The 24,883-nt window shown below is 38.7% G+C and overlaps 1 protein-coding gene and 1 long non-coding RNA gene across 2 annotated transcripts in view; one reads left to right on the top strand and one right to left on the bottom strand.

Annotated features, from left to right (window-relative positions):
• Positions 1-1,325, bottom strand: part of cdcp2 (CUB domain containing protein 2) — a 7,609-nt gene extending 6,284 nt beyond the window's left edge. Inside the window, exons 1-2 of the mRNA XM_014007395.1 lie at positions 1,259-1,325; positions 671-1,018 (exon numbers count right to left, since the gene is read on the bottom strand). Coding sequence (XP_013862849.1) covers positions 671-1,018; positions 1,259-1,325 — 415 coding nt within the window. The remainder of the gene's footprint in view (positions 1-670; positions 1,019-1,258) is intronic.
• A 5,383-nt stretch (positions 1,326-6,708) lies between these two features.
• Positions 6,709-24,883, top strand: part of LOC106516886 (uncharacterized) — a 71,940-nt gene continuing 53,765 nt past the window's right edge. The window contains exon 1 of the long non-coding RNA XR_001310136.1: positions 6,709-6,963. This is a non-coding gene — a long non-coding RNA (uncharacterized LOC106516886). The remainder of the gene's footprint in view (positions 6,964-24,883) is intronic.

Genomic DNA, 24,883 nt, shown 5'->3' with positions numbered 1-24,883 from the left:
GTACTAAATTGGATAGGGCCGGCCCTGATTGGGTTGAATGCGGCACCAAATATAAACTTTGTCCAAGTTTTAAAACAGATCTACTTCCATCTCCTTCAACTGATAAAATACTTCAAAAAATTTAAGAAATATTTCTGAGGTTTCTACAAGGTTCTCTGGATTGTATCTGTGAGATAATTGATCAAGATGGTTCTGATAGTTGTACTTAATCCTTGGAAATAGCAATAGTTTTAGCAATGGCACAAGTTGTTTTGATTGCAAGAGATCACAGAAAGAATTATTTTAAACATGGCATGTTTTTTTTGTACTCAAAAAATAAACAGTTGAAATTTGGCAATATTTTATCTTACTGTTAAAAATCTATGCAGTCGTTCTTCCTAAAAAGAATTTAATAAAATTGATCACATTAAAATGTAAAAATAAAAATAGTTCTGAGCAAAACTTAATTTGTGTTATGTTTGGATGCTAACATGGTCATCTGATTTAAAAAAAAAAAGCTTCTATGACATATATTGGTTCACGTTTTGACATTTTAAGAACATCCAGCTGTAATATTTTGGCTCTAATTTGATGTTATAACTGAAATATGAGCTGTTCCAAATTACCTGAAATTTTGGACAGTTAGCCCCAGAAGCTATCGCTGTCGCATCTCATTAATAAGACATGTTACCTTTTCTGTAGCCAGCACTGAAGCCCCTGTGGGCCACATGGCGGTCTGAGTGGAAAATAATGGACATGACATTCCAGGAGGAGGTAAACCGAGGTGGGGAGATGTCACCACAAAATGTCCCAAGAAGGTTGCCGTCATCCTCAGATATGCCGTTGTATATTTTGATGTAGTCGTAAGCGCAGGTGGCATGGTACTCCAGCTCTATGTGGTGAAAGGTGAGGAGAACAGAGGAGCCCTCCGGCACCACAATCAGCCAGGAACAGTGAACGTTATAGGGGTAAAGTCCTGGGAAGTTTGGACTGGAGAAATTACCGGATGGGCCTGAGAGGATTCCTCCACATTTGACACCTTAGTATTATCAGAAAAAAAAGTTGTATTTCATTTCAGAGAAAAAGATACGAATGAAGAATAGTGCTTAATTCATGACTTATGTTTCCTGTTTTCCTAGCTGATACAATCCACGGAGGTGTAATACAAACTGACACTGAACAATTGAGGTGCAACACTATCTGTATACAGTCTGCACAAAATAAAACACTCCTATTATACTCAAGCAGAATTCCATTGAGATAAAAAATGACAACTCACCTTTTTTAGTATAAGCCTTGTCAACAAGCAGCAGTAAATGAATGATTATGGCTACCCTGGGACTCATATTGTTATTGTGAATTCAGCTTTTCTTAACGTCGGCTACAGTTCTTGCAGAGACACACAACTGTAATGTCACAGTGCACAGCCTCGAGGTAATAGGACTTTGAAAAATTTATCCACAGCCTGACTGGGGAACCTGATGCCTGCCTACAGGCCAGGCTTTGCCCTCTTTGCTAAATTTTAATGACTGATATCCAATGAGCATGGGAGGCTTGTCAGGACGGTGTTTGGAGAAAGGTTATGCATTTTTAATGGTGGTCACACATACACAAACTTGACAACCAGCTGGGGGTGGAACTAATAAAAACACATGAAAAAGAATACATATAATTTATTGTTTGAGAGATTTGTTCTTTATGAAAAAGAAAAATCAGGAAAAGGGATGTTGCAGCGAAAGTGTGTTTTCAACAGGCAAATGGAGGAATTCTTTCTCTGGTTTGTGTTTGTTTTGTTTACGAGTAGTGATGGGATGGAGCCTACTCCATGAAATGGGTCAGCTGATATGGTTCAGACTAGGATGCCTCTGGAGGTTTTCTAGATATAGTCCACTGGGAAGCGACCCTGGGGCAGACCCAGAACTTGCTACAGGGATTATACAGTGTATTCTCTCCTGGTCTGAGAATGTCCCAGAATCCACTAGGAGGAGCTGAAGAGTAGAATCTCTCGTGACTGAAAGAACAAGATACCATACAAATGGCTGAAATGGGCTTCCTTTGTAGATTGGCTGGACTTTTGAAATAAACAGAAAAGGTTGGAGTAGTGCCACTGCTGCTCCACGTCAAAGGGAGTCAGCTGAGGTGGCTGGGCGTCTGATGCTTCTATAGGCACCTACCACTGGAGGTTTTCCAGACAGGTCCCACTGGAAGGAGACCCCAAAGCAGAGCCAGAATTTTCTTGAGAGATTATGCATTCTTTATAGTGTGAGAATGCTTTAAGATCCCCAGGAGGAGCTGGGGAGTGTCACTGGGGAGGGAGGGGGTGTCTGGGTTTCACCACTAAACCCTTTACAAACTTTCCTATACAGAAAGCTGATGCATTTCAAAAGAAGTAAGCGATACTGTATATATTTAAATCTAATTAGTTTCCCAAAGCTAATAATACTTTTAAAAAATGCTGCTTTCTTCAACTGTTTTCCTCTTTAAAATCTAATATCTTATCATCATGCAAGACTTATTTTTTATTTGGATTTCAAACAATTCATAACAGAGGAAAAAAAAATTGTATAGGTCCTCTGGACGGGTTCTTCTTTAATGAAACGTTTCGTCTCTCTTCCAAGAGACTTCTTCAGTCTGAGAGTTTCAGGCAAAATTCAGGCTTTTATGTCCTGCCTCCAGGTGACTGATACTCACATCACATGACCATCGTTCACAGGTGACTCCCACTCACATCACCTGGCTATGGCTCACAGGTGACTGATACTCACATCACATGGCCATCGTTCACAGGTGACTCATACTCACATCACATGGCCATCGTTCACCCTAATTAATACCTTTTGTTAACAGGGGGTGGAGTGATACTGCCAATGGCAGCGCTGTAGCAGGGGGACAGCTGAAAACGGAGGCCCCCACCTCTGTTTAATGACGGACGGTCTTTCTTTACAAAAATGGCTTCTTTTACTCCTCTCTCAAACCAACGTTCCTCCCTATCAAGAATGAGAACATCCTCATCTCTGAAAGAGTGACCGCTGGCCTGTAAATGAGTGAAAACTGCAGAGTTCTGGCCATTAGATGTAGCTCGTCTGTGTTGGGACATTCTTTTGAACAGTGGCTGCTTTGTTTCCCCGATGTATAACTGGTCGCAGTCCTCCTGGCACTTCACAGCATATACAATATTGCTCTGTTTGTGCCGGGGCACCGGATCTTTGGGGTGAACCAGCCTTTGCCGTAATGTGTTTTGGGGTTTGAAAGCTACTGGGACATCATGTTTAGAAAATAAACGTCTCAGTTTCTCCGAAACACCCGCAACGTACGGATTATTATTTTTTTTCCTTTGATTTTTTACCTGGATTACTGAGATGCATCAGGACAATTCATAACAGACTTGTTTAGAAGGAGTTTCAGCATTATGACTGATAAGTAAGGTCTCTGAACAGGACTCAGGCTTTTTAATGCAAATTTTCTTTATAGTCTAGGTTCTTTTTCCAAGTAGCATAACGCAGTGGCTCTCAAACAGAGATTTTTTTTCTTTTATTTGCCCGACACCAATCACATTCTATGACTCACTCTTCCTATTTGGTAGTCTTATAGCGCTGAAAAGTGCAGACACATGTACACAATGACTACGAGTGAATGGAGTGTAGAACAAACATGAAAGATAAAGTACTCTCAGTAAAACCATACTCTGCAAATTTGCTGTTTGAGCAGTGCCGTGAAGGCAGAGCAATGAGGGTGCCATTTAATAGGTTTGGTACGCCTCAATGGTACCTGCACAAACCTGCTAGATGGTGCTGTTACACTTTGAAAGCAATCAAAATCACCACTGGCTTTGAAATAGTTATCCTGAGCTCCAAGCTGAAATAAATAAGAATGTGATTAAAATCAGTCAAGTGTTTTTCGCACCGAGGTCTGTGAAACTAGAATGAACTGCCTTGTCTTTGAATTTTAATTCTGTCCCCTCCTAAAGCCTGTCTTTGTTCAAGGATGTGGGTACCGGGCAGCGTTGCAATGTGTTACAGAAAGATATCATGCGTTTAGAGCAATTTAGCCACCTATTAGCAAATAAATGCACAAATAAATGTGCAATTGCTGAAAAAAATCCAACTGAATAACACTTCATTAGCAGCCAATTGTACTGGGATGTCTGATTTTAATTATTTAGGTTTATGTAGAAATGCAGAAAATAAATTAAGGGTCTAATATTCCCTGAAGGAATGCATATTGCTGGCTGCCTTCCATTGCAGAGACTAAGACTAAGATCATCTTGTGTTGAGAATAGATGGAATTTAGCCATTTTTGGTTAAACCTTGAAAATAACTTTTTGCACAGTCTTATTCAATATCTGCCTGATGTGGCTGTGAATGACTCTCAACTACTACCACACCAAATTTGAGCATTTTCTTGTGCACTAAAGCATAGTCAGTTGTGTGTGTTAGGTCCATTTGCTGTGGCAGCCATCTTGAATTGGTTTGACTCCAATGGTTAATAAGCTGTAAATGCAGCCAGTTACTATTTTCTGAAGGTTTCACGTATTTATGGTTTGTGATTTCAGTAGTTATTAGCAAAGTTTTAAACACTCATTTTGTGTGCTCAGAAGCTCCCAGAGTCTAAATAGAATAGAATAGAAGAATAGAAATAGCCTTTATTGTCCTGCTGAGGGGAAATTCAGGTATCACAGCAGCATCAGTACAGAGGTTCGCACACTAGTTACTTTTCCAACTATAGATAGTACACACAAAACAAAATTAACACTGACTAGCCATGATACAACTACTACTAATAAAAATATAATATAAAAAATTGTGCAAGAATAGAAAACAATGTTTTGTTTCAGAATTTGACATAAGAAATCAGAAATTGCCTGTTTTCAGTGCAAAACAATCTCAACAGACCAATAACTGTAAAGTGAAGTACCACAAGGCAGACAATAAAGTAGTGCAAATGATTGTAGTGCAAATTGTGGCTCAGTCTCAGCTACTACCACACTAGATTTAAATAAAAGGATATTATAAAGTGCTACCAATATAAGAGCAAATAATAAGAATTTAAGTTATGTAAAGGGCAATAAAAAGCTATTCTTAATAAACAAAGTCAGATGTTTTAATGCTATTTAGCAGGCGTAAAGATCCACTGATGTGTTGGTGTAGCTGGGGACACTTGACAGCTATTGTGTCTGGCAGCTTTAATACAAAGGGGAAATAAGCCAAATGGCATGAGTCAAATAATGTTTATGTGCTTTCAGAGAATTAATGAACCCTAATCAGCTTTTAAACACCCCTTACCCACGTCAAGGCGTATTATACTATATACAGGTACAGTACAGCAGAGGGTCGGTTATGTTGTTTAAACTTCTCATTCTGATGGATTTTCTCTGTTAGAGGAGTGTACAGACATAAATGTCTCAATAATAATAAAAAGTTCAAGTTTTTCATGCAGTTTGCAGATTTACAGAGCATATTTATTCCGTTTTAGTAGTATTCAGTGTGTCGTTTAGCTAGATTTGTATTGTTTTGTTTTGGAATACATCGCAAACTCTGTATGATAAGTTTTAAAAATAAATCTGCACCAGCTTATTAGCCTTCTTTTTTTTGTAAATCTTATTGCAGCTCTGAGCACTATAACCTTGCTTTTCCACTCAGTCCTGCCTCACAGCCGGAGATCTTGTTTTCCCCCCTCCCATGCTGAGATTTTGTTAACATTTCTACCTTCTCCATACCAAGGACGATATTGTTATGTCATTGCCCTGCCAATTCAGGGGGCTCAAATTGGATTATGGTCCATAATGAGCTCAGCCTCCTTCTATAGTTATGAGGGTAATGAAATCTGTTATTTGAGTTAAGGAGCAACGAGGAGAAAAGACAGACTTCCATTGGTGACTGCTGCTCCACTGTCTTCCCTCATTGGCATCAGATAAAAAAACAAAACATAATTATCGCTGTCTGCCAAAGGCAAAGGCGACAGTTTTTGCTCATGTCTGTGTGCGTTCAGTTGTCTGTTGTGGCAGCAAAATATCGCATAAAACCAATAGATGGATTTCAAAGAAACTTTAAGAAACTAATCCCTGAATGTACATCTAAAACTGATTAACTTTTAGAGTCAAACCAGTTCAAGATGTCTGTCTGTTTTCATAGATATTGAACTAAAAGTTTAGTATGGTAGTAGCTGAGAGTCGTTCACAACACATCCTGTTGATGTGCCTGGACATTGCACATAACATCCTTTTCAAGGTGAAAGGAATTGTGCAATGAGACCCCAAATCAGCTGCAGGAAACTGGTCCAGTATGAATGAGTTGGATGTTTATTTACACACACGTAAAGATTGTCACAGTGCTGTGGACCATAACATCCCAGGGGACCAATAATGGCTCCACTTATAAGTAAAAGCAATGCTTTTATAGTATCACTTGGGATATGAGTTCATACCTCTAAAACAGTTCTACATTTCTGAAAAAACAAAACAAAACATTATGTTTAGACTGTTGGATCAAAGTGCATGTTAGGTCGTATTCACACCTAACAGTCCGGTAGACTCGGTTCGATTGGGGACCAAAATTGCAACATTTGTTTATGTTTTCAGTTTGTACGGTTCACATTCACACTGCACTTTGTCAACCGAACTAAACCCTGTAAACAACCTGTTCCCCACCTCGCCTGTGGTGGCGCTGCACCAAGAACCACTAAAAGAATTGACACGAAAACCCCAGAAGAAGACATGGAGCGTGCCTTGCTTCCTCACAAAATGTAAACGAACATGGAGTGATGTCAGATTTTAGTGGTTGTAGGATTTATTTTTTATTTTTGGCAAATGTGTCCAACAGTCTTCAACGATGGACTTAGCAAGAGCGAAAGATGAGGCGGAACCGTGGTGAATATTGTTTTTCACACAAGGCAGCTGAGACGGCTCCGTTATAAGGCAGCATTCACCGAGAAGGAGCGCATCAACTTCATAGCAGTGATGTCCACCTTATACAGACATCAAGCGAGGTATTTACAAAATACGAGAATCTTTATAACTGTTATTGCTCAAAATGCCCTGTGTTATAGTCTGCTTCCTGCTTTTGGAATGGTCTCCGGTCCCCTTGGCATTCACATGTGCAATTAAACCATACCAGAGTTCGCTGCAATCGAACCGAGACCTACCGTACGTTTGTAGGGCAAACCAGAGTTAGCTTTTTTGGTTCGAATCAGAGTTCGATTACACACGCACACCTCCCCAAACAACTTTCCAGGCAAACGAAAAAGCGGACTGTTGATTCTCTTACTGTTTAAAGTAAATGTTTACAAGTGATCACAAGATATAAGATCTAAAATTCAGTTAGTCAACCACAAAAAATCCAACAAAGGTTTGATCAAAATAGCTGTAACAATCAAGAGATATTTGGCGAGCGATATTCATTTCCTCAAGGAAGACTGAGCCCATTCATTTTGTAAGAATCTTTTAAAGATGATTTTAGTTGAGCTTTAGAATAATTTTTCCAGACTGGCTCCTTCCAAATTAGATGTAATGTACAAAAAAGTACCCAAGAAAAAAAAGTCTTTAAATAACGTCTTTCCCCATCTATTATGAAGGTTGTGATAATGGGTAGACAATTTGAGAGTTTGGAGTGCTAGAAAAGGAAACAGCAGAAACCTCCAGAATGCAGTATTATCTTTTTTCCCCCAAGACATGAGTACAGGAATATATTTTGGAACCCAACACCATTCTGTTTGGCTTTCATACTGGATGGAAAGAGAGAGCATTCGTTAACAACATATGGTGTAATTCTAGACACGTCACAAAGAAGGAGCTTCTCTGTGTGTATCCTTGGCATTGATTTTTAATGAGTTTTCTTTTGTAAAATCTCTCAAAAAACATGTTGTGTTTGTATCAGTTGATTTTGCATGGAATATCTTGAGCTGAGATAAACTATTTGTTTGGGTCTTCTTTATTTTTTACAACCCATAAGAACATGTTCTTCTAAAAATCAACAAAACAATATATAAAGCAGAGAATAACATAAATTACATGTTTATTTTTATTCATTAGCATACAATACATGAAGAGCTTGGTCTAATTCTTCCATTTGTCATGAGGCACAACTTAGCCACAAAGGGCTGTTTAAGCAAACACTGCGACGCCAAGGGATTTCACACAAGCTGCCCTCTTGGGAAGTTGATGAAATGGTTTACACGATATCATGGAACCTCCCCCACACATAGGCTAAAACACATTTCCATATTTCATTCCTGGAGACAAAACACATTTCAATGAGGAAGGGATATGTAGAGCAAAAGATATACAGCCGGGAATGGAATAATCTAAGCTTGGTGACCAATGCAACCTTTCCAAAATAATAAGGTGGCAGGAGTTGTAAGCAGGCGTGGAGGGAGATTGGCAAGATTTTATCACGAGACCAAAGGCATATTAATCATAGTCTGGGCACATATGAGCACAACAGTAAGAAAAAGAGCTCAGGAAAGGTTAATGTGAGGAAATGGGTGTAATATTGCACAGCATTGGAATACTAAAATGGTGCTTTCAAATGCAGCATAGCAACTTTGTCACGTGTCATTATATATAAGGCAACGGCGGGGAAAAAAAAGTGGATGCCATCTGCTAAACAGCATGAATTCAACAACAAAACTGAACTGTTTGTGTGTGGGAAGCTCAGCTGGTTAAGGATGTCAGTTTGAATCTGACTCAGCCTTTCCTGCGTGACATCCACTTTCTCTCATATTGCCTGCATCTCTGTACAGACAAATAATCTCAAACATCATCCTAATCAGCATCAACAACCTCCACTTCAGGCACACGGTCTTTACCCAAACTTCTCCATACAGAGAGAATCATTAACTCTTTTCAGTCTAATGTCTGAATCGTAATGTCCTTCATGATAACAATGAGAAGGACTGAAAGAAAAAAAGCTGCCACAAATAAATCCAAACTTGAGTGATTCTGCTCAGTGACAGGCTGGTGGGCTACAAGCTTTACATCTCTGCTTCAAATGGGAAATCAAAGAGACTGTGTTCTCATCAGCAGGCAACAGAGCCAGAGAGCTCCCTCTTTGTCCCGCGGCACGGATGTCTTGGCAGCTGGCCGTGGTGCTCGTGGCGCTATTGCCTTTTCCTAATAAATGCAGACATGAATTCAAAGGCCACATTAAAACATGGCAACATAATTAAGGCATTAATTCCCTAGACGGGAGATTTTGATAGCACAGACAAGAGGAAAGAAACCTAAAATAAAAAGAAACAAAAGGGGAAAAAAAGCTTCAACATTTTCATCAAGTAAACAATACTAGGCATATCAGCATGCAGGAACTCAGGTTGGCCATAAGCAAATGAAGACTCGGAGTTCTTGTCAGATCTGATAAAGAACAAACAACCAAACTAACTGATTTTGCACTTAATTTGGAAATCAGGTCAAAACAAAATCAAAAAAATATTTTTGGCTGGATATAAAATTGTAAGACTTTGTTAGATGCAAGGGCAGAGCCAGAGGGGTGAGTGCCCTGATTGTGGTCTGATTGGTCACACCAGGTGCCACTCCAAATGATTGACAAATGGGGGTGGGGATTGCATTTGGCAATAAAAGATGCTCAGTTAGAGCTACCAACCGCACTAAATTTCAGTTTAATATCTCTACAAGGTTAAAAATGACATTTCAAAATGACATGAGGATTGCTCTTGGCTTCCACCTTACCAAATATCAGCTCAGTTTTTCTAAAAAAAAATGGCTGAAATCAGCTTTGGTGGTCATCTTGGATTTTGTATTTACAATCAGATTTTGTTACAGATTATTCTTGGCTACTACTATATAAATTTTCAGCTGTTTATTGGCTTTATTTTAGCCCTGTGTAAAATTAGCATTAGCGGTTAGCTTAAATTAAGACTCGCTACACTACAACATATTTCAGCTCACTTAGTTTTAAAATGGCTGTATTTTATCCAGTTAAAACTTTGTGGTAAATTGCCTAATGTTGCATAAAACCAGCATAAAATATGTTTTGTGACTATAATATGCTAATTCGTCTAAAACAGTTCATAAGCCATAAAGCTAACATTTTTTTCTATTATATCAAGCTTACATCATTTTGAATCGACACACTGGCTCAACTGTAGATGCTCCGAAGGAAAAAAAATCAGTATCAAGAGAACTTTTAAAAGCCATTTATTCAAAGTCCGGAAAAGGCTCAGCATGAAAACCTAATTCAGATTCTATTAATTCACTCAGCCATTATCTTAACAGCCATGTTTTTCAAAAATATCATCACACAGGGTCACAACACATCTGCAAGCAAAATTTAGGAAGAAAAAAGAGCAAGTTTTTGACATTTCCTGAGCTCACCACTGATTCAAATCTGAGCCTTGGGACATCAGCATAGCAATTTCCCTTTTCTGCAGCGTGAACTGTTGTTGTAATAAGCATGTTGCTGGTTCACAACAACACTCCTAGCCTTCCATCACAGTACCGTGCAACATCAATCAGGACGGTGGGTACTAATGGAGCTTCGGTGGTCATCAGAGAAGGGCAGCCCGCTGATAGATGAGGGAACACGACATAAACAACCCCATGCACACACAGAAAAACACAAACACACTCCCATCAGTCTGCATTCAAGTAATGATTATGTGCTACAGTATGAGAGAAAATGCCAATCCACCCACAACACAGAGATTCAGAAATATACACAACAATGGTGTAATAAAATCTGGAAACAAGTACCATCTCCTTCCAGTTTTATTACCCTGAAAACAATCCTGGCACTGTTTTGAAGCCAACTATTTAGGTAGACACTATTAAACACAGAAAATTGGTCATATTGGATCCCAAGAGTCCAGCTGGGCCGATAGCTGTTAACCTTCTGTCTCTTTTGTCGCTGTTTTCCTCAGAACTACTAATAACCTGGTGGGGCTCATTTTGAAATGACTCAAGGGATGTTTTCATTGGTTCTCGATGAGGGGTTGATTATCTCCCACTGTTTATTCATGCAAGTTGGATCATTCCTCAGAAGTATTTTGAATTTGTATCTCAGACAAACACACCAAGTTTGTTCTGCTGTGATTACAAGTATCTCAGAAATTACACTTTGCTCACTGAGCCGCATCAAGCATCATGGAGGGAGATGTCACATGATTATAGGTTTCCTGTGTTTTGTCAGGCTTCTGAAATGTAACACTAAAAGAACGAATAAAACAGCTCTGTCCACATTGTGGTACCATACTATATACTTCCCACTGGAAAGAAAAATATTCTCTGGATTTTCAGTGATTTCATAGTTTCATGAGAAATCTGCATTTGAGCCGGTTGTCTCTACAGCCTCTGTCACCCTCCTCACATTGGAGAAACTTGACCATCTGTCAGGAAGCAATGAGCTCATTCTGATCCAAAAAGCCACTTAGGCCATAAGGGTCAACAGCAGGGACAAGGACAAAAACTGGGTCAGAGACCAATTTTGATTCCGCTCATAAAATGAAGAGCATGACATGAGCTGAATGTACAGTGTTTCTTGCATACAGTAGCTTTTATTCAAAATCTGTTTTCTTGTTTCAGTGGGGAAGTTCAGGGATTTTCCCTTCATTTGTGTTACATGAGAGTCATCTGTAGTTATGAGAAGTGTTTTCTACCTATATATGACTTTTTGGTGGATTTGGGGATGCACACAGTGGTCTTTTTCATCAGCGAGGCACACTTTATGTTCTCCACTAATTATAAACCCTTTAACATGGGAGTTAAAGCATGGGAGTTGAGTCATCAAATCACTGCTGTTGTATTTTTCATTAATTGTCCAACCTCTCTGTATTCCTGAAACACATCCCGATCTCCTTTCGTCCCTCCAGTTGTTTGATTTTATTTGTGAAGATCAGAGCATAAGGAGGCGTTTGATCTAAGTGATACATTATGAGCCAGTGAGTGAAGGACTAAAACAGCTTAATCAAGCGTTTTTGCTAAGGGCCATATCTGTACTCTGTTTATGTGCCAGGATGCTCCTCTCTCCTCTACGAATTTGTGTTTGCCTGTAATATTTACACAGCAGTGACATTATGTGAATAATTAATTGAAACACTGACACTTTTTTTTGCCTTTGCCCAAAACAACCGTCTAGACAGTTATGTCGAAGATGAAGCTCTGCTTTTGATACGCTAATGTTTCTGATGTGACATATATCAGTGTTATAGGGACATTAAACAAAAACACTTCAGCTGTTGTTTATGATTGTGCTTCTGAGACGGCTGCGCCTTTCAAAATAATTTGTGCAATTTGCAAAGCTGAACTGATGCACGTTAAATCAGGAGAAACACGAGTTTGTGTCTGGGTAATGGGGCCTGTCAGTCCATAAAACGGTTCCAGATTTTTTATTTTTTTGGTTACTGGGAAACTTCCAAGTTGTTTACTGCACATTTTGTACCTTTTAGAACAAATACACGTTGTTGCATTAGACACCTCATACTGAACAATCACATATTGTTGGTTCTGATTTATTTCCAGTAGCAGCTGGTGGTGATGCTTGTAGGTTAGGGCAACATCTTCAGTTTTTCCTCCAAAGACATAAAGGAAATTTGGTGAGAAATTAAATAATCCACCTCATTTATGTTAATTTTACTTGTCAAACCAAACCACACCCACATCCACTCACTCTGGCAACACATTATTGTAGCGTGTGGTCTTGGGCTGACCCTGGGCTGAACAAAATTAGCTCCAATAAACTGCAAACTGAGGGGGTGGGACAAGATGTCTGTCAATCACTGCATCATGAAAGCCATTAAATCAACAAGGCTGTAAAAAGTTTGCCTTTTGGTAAGACTCGGGGATTTTCTCAAGACTGTTTGGCACCAGTTTTGTGGTAAATTCCACAAAATGTGATACGGTATTTTAAATTGTTTTTATTAGGTATTTTAACATATTTATTGTAAACACCAGGGAGGGCTTAGTCCTACTAGCCCACTTATACCAGGTGTTCCTGTGTATTTCTTTCACAAACAGTATTTCAGTGGAACTGGACAATAAAATTAATGCAAAAATAAGAAAAAGACTTCTTAAAAGAAGATTTAAGGAGTTTTTCTTTCAAGAACAGATTTATTGACAGAGTAAGAGTTAATTGACGGGACTTTGTGCAAGACCCTAAAATATGAAAACAAAAACAAAAACAAAAAAAACTTTTATAATGTGATTCAGTGGTCAAATAGCAAAGTTGAAAAAAAAACGGCCCCTTCAGTTGTTGCACAGACACATGCAGAGGGCAAAAGCAGAAGACAAACAGCTGCCAACTCCCGATGCTGGCCATGAAACAAACATCCTCCCTGCGTGCAAATATTTAATTCTTCTTCTCCCGTAAAGAACAAGTCACACAAAATGGCACAAAACAACAAATCAAACAGACAAGATTTTTTATTACGTTGCGTTTCCAACTGTGCATTTTCTCTGAGGTTCTGCATCATCTTTTTTCTCTTCATGGTGGCTTATGTTCAAATCTGAGTCATTCTGTTTTCTTTGATTCTTTGTTTCTTTAGAGGTAATTTATCCTTTGTCTCATTTGGGACAGATTTTCCCACAGTTCTTGTATTCTTTTGTTACTCTGTTCCTTCTTATATAATTGTTTTGTGTAATTCAGCACACATGTCTTTAAGATAAATATATAATCTGTTGATTCTGTGGTCATTGAATTTCTCATAATTATTTTCTGCCTTATATGGCTTAATTCTATACTGTATCTTTTTATTTCCAATCATGTAAGTGTTGTTTCTTGGTAATGTTGTATTTCTTTGTTTTATTCTCTTTTAGTCAGCTATGTTATATATCTGGGATTTATTCAGACAACCCAGCCATCAATGCAGCATTTCAAAATGACACAAAATACTTCTTTTTATATGTGGGGACATGTACAGATTTTCTTAGAACCTCATATACTTTGGTCATACTGAGTGTCTCACATGGCATTAAAATATATAAATTAAGTTTTATTTGTGCTTGGCTAACATGGGAACTTTGGATTCAACCATTTGTAGCTGTAACACCACATTTGTTTGGTGTTTGTCAAATTATATAAAAATATGGCTTTACAGTTACACGAACAGCTTCTATGAAATAAATTTCATTAATCTAATCTGCTTTGTAATTAACAAATGTTTTAAAAATCTGTTTCTAGTCTCTACATAAAGATTTTTTTGTGGGATTTTCTTTTATCTCTGTTGGCAATCTATTGGGAACTGAAGATATAAAAAGACATAAAAAACTCTTTAAGTTATTAAAAGTTGCTTTCAAAGAGTATCCTAATTGTCTACGACTGCAACAGCCTAACTTCCCCCTCGAGTCACAGACTACATTGTGTCACTGTCTGCCATATTAGACAAAAAGCCCCTTGCATCAACTGGAGATTAAAGGCTGGCCTGACCGAATGGACCTATTTACCCACAGATTCTGTTTCAATTAGCACAAAGACAGCAATGAAAAGACATCCATTACCTCCCACAGCACGCTGCCAACGGTGGCAGAGAAGTGTGTGGAAAAAGATTGCCGCCGTCCCTGCTTCTCTGACGAGACCATTTTGTTCTTCGCAGAACCAAAACATGGCCCCTCTTGAGCTCCGCGACACATCAGCCATTTCACATTTCTTCAAAGTGTGCCGGTATTTTCAGAGTGAAAATGAGAAAGATTCAGCGTGTTCACAACCTGATTGCCCTATTTCTGTTTCTACATAGACCCTCTGCAGGGTGGCTGAAGTATTCTCACCCTTGAAAAGGTTAATTTAGGTTTGTTACATCACTGCTGTTTTGCTGCTTTTGCTTCTATTTATTAGAGTGATTTCTGAGATAAGGACGGTATTATTTGTGTGAATAACCTATGAGGCAAAAACATGGTTTTAAAGAGTTTTAACAAACTATCATAGATATTATGCTACAAAACCTTGTTAAAAGTTTGGTATTGTATTGGTAAAGTTATACGTTTATTCAAAAATTAGATCCAATCTGACATCTTCTGTTTCAAATATCTATCTTCATGCCATTAAACTCTCAACCATGTCGTACTGTTTACCTGTTTGGTCTCTTACAACAAATGAAATCTTGGAACCCATAGTTAGGCTCTACATCAGGGCCTACAAAATTCATAAAAAACTTCCTGGTTGGACTCATCACTGTACAGTTCTTTCATTGTCTGATGCCTTGACTTTTCAGAATTATGTTTTGTATAGTGGTATTGATTTATATTTTCAGGTCTTCCAAGGTGCCAGTTATGGAACTCTCTGTGCATTGTTGCCCAAATCAAATTCTGGAAGTGGTCATTCAACTAGATCTGTTACTAAAGGACAACTGACATTACCAACTTTTAAAAACTGTTACGGCCAGAGGTCTTTCTTCTATGTTTATACTAAAGCATGGAATGACATTCCTCAAAACATAAAATCCATTTCAAAACTACAGCCCTTTAAGAAGAATCTTGTCTGCCATCTGCTGGACACTTTTTGTTGTGCTCATATTTAGACGTCCTATTTTGCAAATGCTGCCTTCCTGAAATTTGGTATGCTTGTTTGTCTTTGTGTCCATGGTGTATAATGATGTGATTGTGATGCTGTGTTTCTGAGTGTTTTATGTGCTGCAGAACAGGAACCTGCTGTAAAACAGCAATTGTGCTGAGTCAGGCTTGATTTTTAGTAATCTTTTCCTGTTAAATCAATAAATCAAATCAAATCAAATCAAAGTAATTACAAAAAAGTAATTTTATATTACTGAGTGGGCTAACAGTTATAAAGGCTAAAGAAGTGATGGCTTCTAAATAATTTTGAAAAGAAAGACATGTATCTTAATTTGACATTTTGGTTGTTGAGATTAATAAAAACAAGCAACCATATTTCTATTCTAAGAAGCCTTATTGCCTGTAGAAGTGAAGCATGCAGCACATTCTGGTCGGTCTTGAATCAAAAAAGAGCTATCTTATTCCAGATGGCAGGAGGTTAAACAGCTTATGGGCTGGGTAAGAAGGATTTCCTACAATAAGGACTGCTGTCCTATTCCAAATCTCCTTGAACATGGTCTCTGAGGAGGGGAGAGGGACCTTGATGACTCTCTCTGTTATTCCCACCTCGAACTGCAGAGACTTCCTGTCAGTCACACTTCAACTGATCTAGCAAGATGTGATGCAGATTGTCAGGACGCTCTCAAGAGGTGGTGAGGATGGAGTTTCCAGTCATTTCAGCCTCCTTAGGAAGTGCATCCCCCAGCCGAGCTTTGATGTAGACGTCAAAAATTGTTGCGCTGCCGGCCACAGGAGAGCAACCCATGCGCAGGGGAAGGAGTAGAGGTGTTATTAGTCTTTATCCTAAAGCCTCTAATCAGCTTTTTTAAATTTTGTTGGCATTCGGTGACAGAATATTGTCCTCAAACCATCTCATAATGTTTCCTCACTGATGATGAATCCCACCACGGGTATATCATCAGAAACTTTAATCAGCTGATAGAGGTTATTTATCATTCTTTTGCTGCGCTTCAATCATTGATGGGTAAATCTTTGTTTTGGTTAAATAGTACAAGAAATGATGGATTTTGCAGCAGGAGCTAGGAGAAGACAGTAGACTGATCATTTTGTACGGAATAAACTGGCAAAATTATCAATAATATTAATAAAATCTGTATTTAGAGATCTCGTAAATCTGCACTTCTTTTGCTGAGAGGTCTTAACAGTGAGAGAAGTTAAAAATAAAACTGGAATCCAAACTTTAATAAAGCTGCATTATTATTTGTGTCACCCCAATTATTGGAGGACATTGCGTTACGATACTTGTGGTACTTTTTATTACTTCTACTCATTAACTACAAACAACTCGGTTTCTCTTTTGCTCCTAGTAGGAAACCATATCTATAAATGATAAGTATTTAGTATGTGCGCAATTAGAGAAAAGGGAAGCCCACATAAATTCATTTAATAGTGAGGGAATCTTGCATGTCTGAGCTGAATGGAAGATACTGTATTAAAAGACACACATGCTGTGCAGATGCCCTTTCCATTACAGCAGGATTTGCTCCTGATGTCCCCTTTTTTTATTCTGAGTGACAGCATCGAGGGAAACGAAGAGAGGTCACCTGCTTCCCGGCACAGGACCACCTGTCAGAGCCAGCGGGTTCACAACTGATGATGTTTAAGATCAACACGGGGGCAGTGGACTTCACGTCAAGGATGCACGCTTCATAAACCCGATTGTGTTGCATTCATTAAATCCATTAACCCTACATTTTGAAGGGGTAACAGTGTAATTGACCTGAGTCGAGCAATTTCTGTTGGAATCATCCTGCTGACGGATCTTACCTCTGGGGTACAACTTGTCAACTTTCTTTTTAGCTGACGGCCCATATCTGCTATTTTGATGTGCTTTAATTTAGTTTTGGTCAGTGTTCCAAATTCCCCAGCGTGAAATCACTCTCATACATGTCACATTACAGCACAGGTGATGTCACTTTGAACAGGATTTTCTCAGGGATAGGTGGTCCCCTGCCACCACAGGATGCTCAGCGAAGCAGGAAATTGAAAAAGGTGGAGCACCAGGTTTATAGCCCATCATCTTTATTAAGGCTTGTTTGCACAGACAGAAAGGTAACTGTGTTCATTTCACGCTTAAAGTTTGAAGTGTTCGCTGTTACCCACTTCTTGCTTATCTCTAGAGGGGTGCCGAGACAGATCAGCTGTTTTCACCATCAACCATTTACCAGATGGGGACATCACAGAACATTATCTCAGCATGCGTACCTGAAGTGAGGAGTTGACAGAATCAAAGAGGAATTTATGCGGAAACATGCAATAAAAAATTACTATGTGATCCTGAAGAATCTCTGGCTCAGAGATTAGGTCTTTTAAGAAGAAAAATACAGTTTGAAGACTCTCTGGAGTGTTCAACATTTTGAGACGACAATTCCGACTCATTGTAAGACGTTCAGTTATGTTTTCCTTCCATGTCTGCTTGGAAGGATCAAAGTAGAAACATTATTTTCTTTCTGTGGTATCGAAAGAATACGCAAAGTGAAAAACAAAAACACTCTTGGAACTCGCAGCCATTTGCTACATCGTTAAATCTTGAAAGCTTTTTGAATTCAACCATTTTTTTTCCATTCTGGAGTCGACACCTTAACATCAAGGTGTTTGAGTAACTCCCAGATCCTGTGAGCATTAACCTTTGGTGGGGTCTCCTTTATCATATTTATTGTTCTTCACGAAACAACCCAATTTATGCAGCATTAGCTCCGCTCCGGTGCGACACACAGAGGAGGGAGTGTGTGCAGGAAAGAGATCACGCGATAAATCCAATGATAAATGTGGAAGTCAGAGCAAAAAATAATTAATTTTATGAAAGACGAACTCCAAACACAGCTGAAAACATTGATGTAAAAGCTTTTGATTTCTATGGTTGAAACTGTATTGCTGTCATCTTTATGAAACTTCTGATTTCAAAATAAAATTCACATGTATTGTGTAAACAAATGCTTCATGCTACATGTTGCTATCTGCTTCCCAAACAAAATGAAACATTCTGACATTTGTGTAGAAATATATGCATATATTGATTTAATATAACTGGGATTTTGACAAAATTTGTCTGCCTTATGGTGTCGTATTTTGAAAATACGGATGTTGTGCTTGTTCCTTTTCTTGTTGGTGCAATGTGATCTTTGAAGAATGACTTTGGAGCAGCTCTGGCATCCGTCAAAAATAGGATCGGATCTAATTTTGGTGAATCGCAGTCCCCTCACTGGTGCCCTGTGCCGCCGTACGGAACCAGTAAACACTATCATTGATTGGAATGGTTGCGTATTTGCTGCAGAGGTCGGACTGCAACTGAGCGGAGCCGCATCTAGTGTAAATTAGGGGTTATAGTCCTCTTCATCGTGCAATAGCAGTTATGTTTGTTGTTACTGACACCATTTGTATTTTTGTTAGGTTAAGTCTACTAGCCCTGTATTCACTTGGTATTGGACTGATGCCAAAATTCCCCATAATGCCTGGCTGGTTTCTGCTGAACTATTAGAAACCAACACGTTTTCTGAAATTATCACAGGATTTTAAGTAACAGATCAGTTTTCTCTGAGCTGACCCCTTCCGTGTTAGAAAGCAGCATGAAAAACCCACACGGTAAAACAAGAAAGCAAGGACCGAGATGAAGCAATTTAGAAATATGCCTTTGCATTGTGCACCGTGGCAATCAAGAGACGCCTATGCTGCCTGAGACAAAAGTGGGTCATGGAAGAACATCTTAAGGGACTGCTGTGAAATTCTAAAAAGTCATTTGCAGGGAATTGGATTTCTAATGACACTAAATGAAATTGGAGCTGTGAAAGTGTTCTGCGTGAGCTCCAGCTTCTACAACCCCAATGAGACACTGAGGCGACACGCGAGGGTAGTAAAGGCAGAGCTTATGGAAATGAATGGCACCAAGTGAGAGTCACATTTCATTGTGCTTTATTAAACTTTATGGCTTCTTGATGAGCCCCGAGGCTTTTAGATACAATGTGGTTACTTTACAGTTTTAGTTTTGTATTTTTATGCTACATATGTAGATATAAACATTGACTGAGCTGGCTGACAGTTGTTTTACAAGGTTTAGCTGTTAAGAGTCATGTCACAAAAGTCTCTGCTGCTCTGTGTTGTACAGAAGAGTGAGCAGCTTCATTGGGGCAATAGGGCATGCTGTTAAGTGTTATTGATTTAGGGATCAACTGGGGTTAAATAGGAATTTGTTATGTGTCTATGTGAGCGAAAAGTACAAAAGCCAAAATTTGTACTATTGAGCAATTTGTCAGAGTGATATGCTTTAGATACAGATGTCAACAGTGCTGGTAACTAAACAATAAATTACTGGGCCAAGGTTAAATTTTGCAAGTAGGGGTCCCTGCAGTACATGGGGGGAGTGTCTTGTTGTGTGGGAGGAGTTTGAACTAACCGTTTGGAATATACACTCACCGGCCACTTTATTAGGTACACCACGCTAGTAACGGGTTGGACCCCCTTTTGCCTTCAGAACTGCCTCARTTCTTCRTGGCATRGATTCARCWAGGTGCTRGAAGCATTCCTCAGAGATTTTGGTCCATATTGACATGATGGCATCACACAGTTGCCGCAGATTTGTCGGCTGCACATCCATGATGCGAATCTCCCGTTCCACCACATCCCAAAGATGCTCTATTGGATTGAGATCTGGTGACTGTGGAGGCCATTTGAGTACAGTGAACTCATTGTCATGTTCAAGAAACCAGTCTGAGATGATTCCAGCTTTATGACATGGCGCATTATCCTGCTGAAAGTAGCCATCAGATGTTGGGTACATTGTGGTCATAAAGGGATGGACATGGTCAGCAACAATACTCAGGTAGGCTGTGGCGTTGCAACGATGYTCAATTGGTACCAAGGGGCCCAAAGACTGCCAAGAAAAGATTCCCCACACCATGACACCACCACCACCAGCCTGAACCGTTGATACAAGGCAGGATGGATCCATGYTTTCATGTTGTTGACGCCAAATTCTGACCCTACCATCCGAATGTCGCAGCAGAAATCGAGATTCATCAGACCAGGCAACGTTTTTCCAATCTTCTCTTGTCCAATTTCGATGAGCTTGTGCAAATTGTAGCCTCAGTTTCCTGTTCTTAGCTGAAAGGAGTGGCACCCGGTGTGGTCTTCTGCTGCTGAAGCCCATCTGCCTCACAGTTCGACGTACTGTGCGTTCAGAGATGCTCTTCTGCCTACCTYGGTTGTAACKGGTGGTTATTTGAGTCACTGTTGCCTTTCTATCAGCTYGAACCAGTCTGCCCATTCTCCTCTGACCTCTGGCATCAACAAGGCATTTCCGCCCACAGGACTGCCGCTCACTGGATGTTTTTTCTTTTTCGGACCATTCTCTGTAAACCCTAGAAATGTTGTGTAAGCAGAGGTTCTTGGATGAGCGGAGTTTGGCAAAATCCTGATTGGTCGAATTAACATGTCTTGTGGGGCAAGTCAAAAGATGACACAATATAGAAGAAATATTGTGAACATGTAAATATAATTTTTTGACTGCCTATTTATAGTTTAAAACAGAACAATGTCTTAAATAAAATTATTGTAAACATGTAAACATAATTTATTGACTTTAGCATGACTAGCGCCTTCCTGTCTCGATTTATGACTAATACCAATATTCATATAATTTTTTTTCCAGGCAAGTTAGGACTGCTTTAACCGGACATTTTGTACAAGTTACACATACCCACACCCAAAAAGGTAAATCCAACAAATTACGCGTTTAACAAACTATGCCCTCAAGAGTCAAACAGACCAATCGTGTCTTGGACAAACTCACAAGAAACTCCCATTTAGTGACTACGGAGCCCCCCTTCTTAAAATGCGTGCATTAAAAACAACTTGACAAGGGTGAATATTAACACATGTAGGTTGATAACTTAAAAAGTGTAAAATAGTAAAACACTACAAAATCTAAACAGGTCAAGTGAACTACCACAGGATTTTTGTTGCCCGAACGTAGACAAGTATTTAGTTTTGGGCCTTAATTTGACCAGTTTCTGGTTCTTAAGTTTTACCTAAAAGTCTTGTTTTTACTCTCCTCCTTTAATATGATGGCCGTGAAACAGACTCAAGAAACTCCTCAAACCTTTTATAAAATCTAATTTGCACATGTCCAATGTGATAAAATGATGAAGTAATGACATTTAACTTCTGGACAGAGATGAATGTAAACTTGACTCGACTCAGTGGTGTATGTATTCAAACCTAAGGCTGTGGTAATGAGACAACACTCAACAAAAAGACACATTTTTACATCAGTTGGTGTAAATTCAGCCAGTAAAGTCATCTTCCCTGTGGCTTACAGCTTTAGCATTCATTCCACTTTGACTGATCATTTCCACATACCTGCTCTAGGCCTGAGATTTATCTGGAAAGCAAATAATGATCAGATGGCAAAGGAAGCACACTGATTATTGGCTTTGGCTCATATCTATTACCCTGTCTAGACTTTTGTCTGAGTTTTCCTGTTTCCCTTGTCCCCTGTAGCTCTCACTTCATTATATTTTTTTCCGCACCGCACAGTATCACCACCTCGCTCTAAGTTACATAAACATATTAAATGTTCCCGAATGTCAGAAAAAAATAAATAAATAACTAAATAAAAGTAAAATGGATTATGTGTGACTCATTCCAACATTCGTGAACACTTGAAGAATTTTCTAATTTGTTTGATTATCTTTGAAGTGACAGTCACGCATAGTAATCCCAATTTATGCTAATGTGCCGCTCCCTTTCCTCCCCTCCCGCGCAAAAGCTGAAGATATTGGCATCTTTTGGTTTTGATGTGTGCTTGTGGGTTTGAGTGTATATATGCGTTTGTGTGGCTTGCGAGGGTGTGAAGAATAAAACGGACCAGTGTGACATTTCGCTCTGAGTGTGTAAATCCTCTGCCATGGATGCTGCTCATTGGCCTAACGGTGGAGAAGCTAATTAACGGAAAAAAGTCGGCTCGGTTGCCAACATCAACAGAAGGGCTCATTCCAGATGCCAGCTGCTATCTGCAGGATGGCTGCTTTTAGATTAATACATATAGTAGGGGAAAGGCAAAAAGTGAAGCTTCATGGTGCCAGTGACAGTCACAAAGTCACTGAGCTACCTGAGTTTGTGCAGTTTACGAGGCAGCACAAACGACGACTTCAGCCTCTATCGCACTACAGCAGCTTTTAAATTTCTCTCCACAGATGAAGAAGGATGATGTCTTAACAGAACTACAAAACAAACTTTTGAACATGGTTATTGCGTACAGCGAAGAGGCACGATGTAAGAGAAAATGTGTTGCACCGCTTTTTTTTTTTACGATTTAGGAAAACAACCTTGTAAGGAAGCACAGTGGTGGTAGTGTCATGCTGTGGGGTAAGGATAAGCTTCACACTGGCTGTTTGGCAGGTGTGGAAAGTCACGATTTTCATTTTGGCTCCTCAAGTTCCCGATTAAAGTATTCAGACACGTTTTGTGTCATTCCTAGCTCAAACCATATCAAATGCATGCAACGTAATTTTTTTAAGTGCCATTTTTGCATCACAAAAGTGATTCTGTTGAAAAAAACAACAACTCTTTCCTCAAATTTCTTACAGTTTCAGGAATATAAAAGAAAAAAAATCATTGAGTTAGTTTACTGCCAGGGAAACTTGTCATACTATTGATTGACCCACATTTTTTCCCTAAGAATTGGACTAAAAATTGAGTAGACTCCCAATTATAGACAGGAAGTTCCTGTGAGAGTGCATATACTCAGTGGTATCACTTTGAGTTCATGCTCCACACTTTTTCTTTAACGTCAGAGAAAGCTTTTCCAAAAGTTTGAGTCAGGCTCGAGCATGACTCATTAGATAAAGTGCATTGATTTGGTATTTCCCTTATCCCCAACTAAAACCTTTCCAAATGTTGGGTGAAATATTTTGTGGTGCAATTTGAAACCCCAAACCAGATACATTTTGGACAGTGTGCTTGTTTTAATTGGACTTTTATTTTATTAAAACAAAACCACTCTGCTCAAGTTCTGCTCTGTGGCATCTGTGCACATTATTTTTAATTATCTTCCAAGCAGATGAATTAAACAAAACCTCATTTAGCCAATGAGTAAATAAGAACTGTACTTATTAATTATCAGTATGCTTAAATCTTTTGTCCTTTTTTTTTTTTGAAAAGCAGAGGATGATTGTTTGAAACTGTTCAGTTTTGATCACAAAATTAGTTTGGACTCTGGCAAGATGGAAACCTATGTGATCACAAATTCACAAAACTGAGAATCCAGCTGCCTTGCAAGGTACATACACACACCTCCACCAGTGTCTTGAGCTCAAACACACAAATATTTATTAGCACTACTATTTTTAGAATACCATTATTTTTAAAAGGAACCTTATTCCCAGTGATTTTCCAAGGATTTATATGTGTGTGCAGAACTGCAGTTCTCCAATCCCTGTAGGAATGGGAGACATTCTAACTTGTTATTCCTTCCTTTTTTTTTTTGTTTAGATAAAATACATACAACAGCTCGTCTGGTGGCGAAACAAGAGGCAGCAAACTGCAAAAAGACTGTTGACAAAGCAGAATTGAAATATGGCATTATTTCCTCAAAGCTGACAGTCAAGGCAAGCACACAAACATTTTTTTAAACAAAAAAACATCTCTGGTAAAACTTATTGCTCCCATCTTTACAGCTATGACTGGACTGCAGATTTTAGGAAATAGCAGCAAGTTATGCTATTATCCAGGGATTTGTTATGTGTGGAAATGCGCTTATTTAGTCCATACCTCTAACATAATTGTGTCATTTATAGTCTTGTAGTCTGTATCAAAAGGGTGTGATTGTATAATGCTAATTTTTATGATAAGCAAACTAGTGATAAATGCAACAGACTTTTATTATTGTGATTTGGAACTGTACAAATAAACCAAACTGAATTAGCTGAAAAGGAAATTAAAGTCGTTTGGGGAAATAATTAGAGGAACACTGATTATTTTGACTGTGGTAAACTAAATAAGGAGTTGGAAACAGCAACACAGTTTGTATAAAATATCATTCATTTTAACAAAGTCATAAACAGTATGCTTTATAGTCACAAGTGAGCAGATAAGCAGTAAGAATGACATACAGTAGGCTTGCTGTAATGGGTGGGGGGTATTGTGCAAAAACAACTTTATTACAAATAAAATTATTATTAAAATTAAAGAAAATTGTTTTATACAAGCAAAAATGGCTTTTGATAACTGCTTTTAAGATTTTTTATGCTTGATTAAAAAAATGACTGACTACAAAGAGAGATATTCTGATATGTAGAAAATATTTTCTTAAACTGAATATTTTATTTTCTTGAACATTCTGACTTCAAGAAATCTTTGCTTATTTTAGGATTTTACAACTTAAACAAAAAAGCTTAC

The sequence above is a fragment of the Austrofundulus limnaeus genome, unplaced genomic scaffold (genome assembly GCF_001266775.1).
Source record: "Austrofundulus limnaeus strain Quisiro unplaced genomic scaffold, Austrofundulus_limnaeus-1.0 Scaffold42, whole genome shotgun sequence".
NCBI classification, from domain to species: Eukaryota; Metazoa; Chordata; class Actinopteri; order Cyprinodontiformes; family Rivulidae; genus Austrofundulus; species Austrofundulus limnaeus.
Note: the sequence above shows the minus strand (reverse complement) of the source record. Positions and strands in the feature narration are given on the sequence as shown.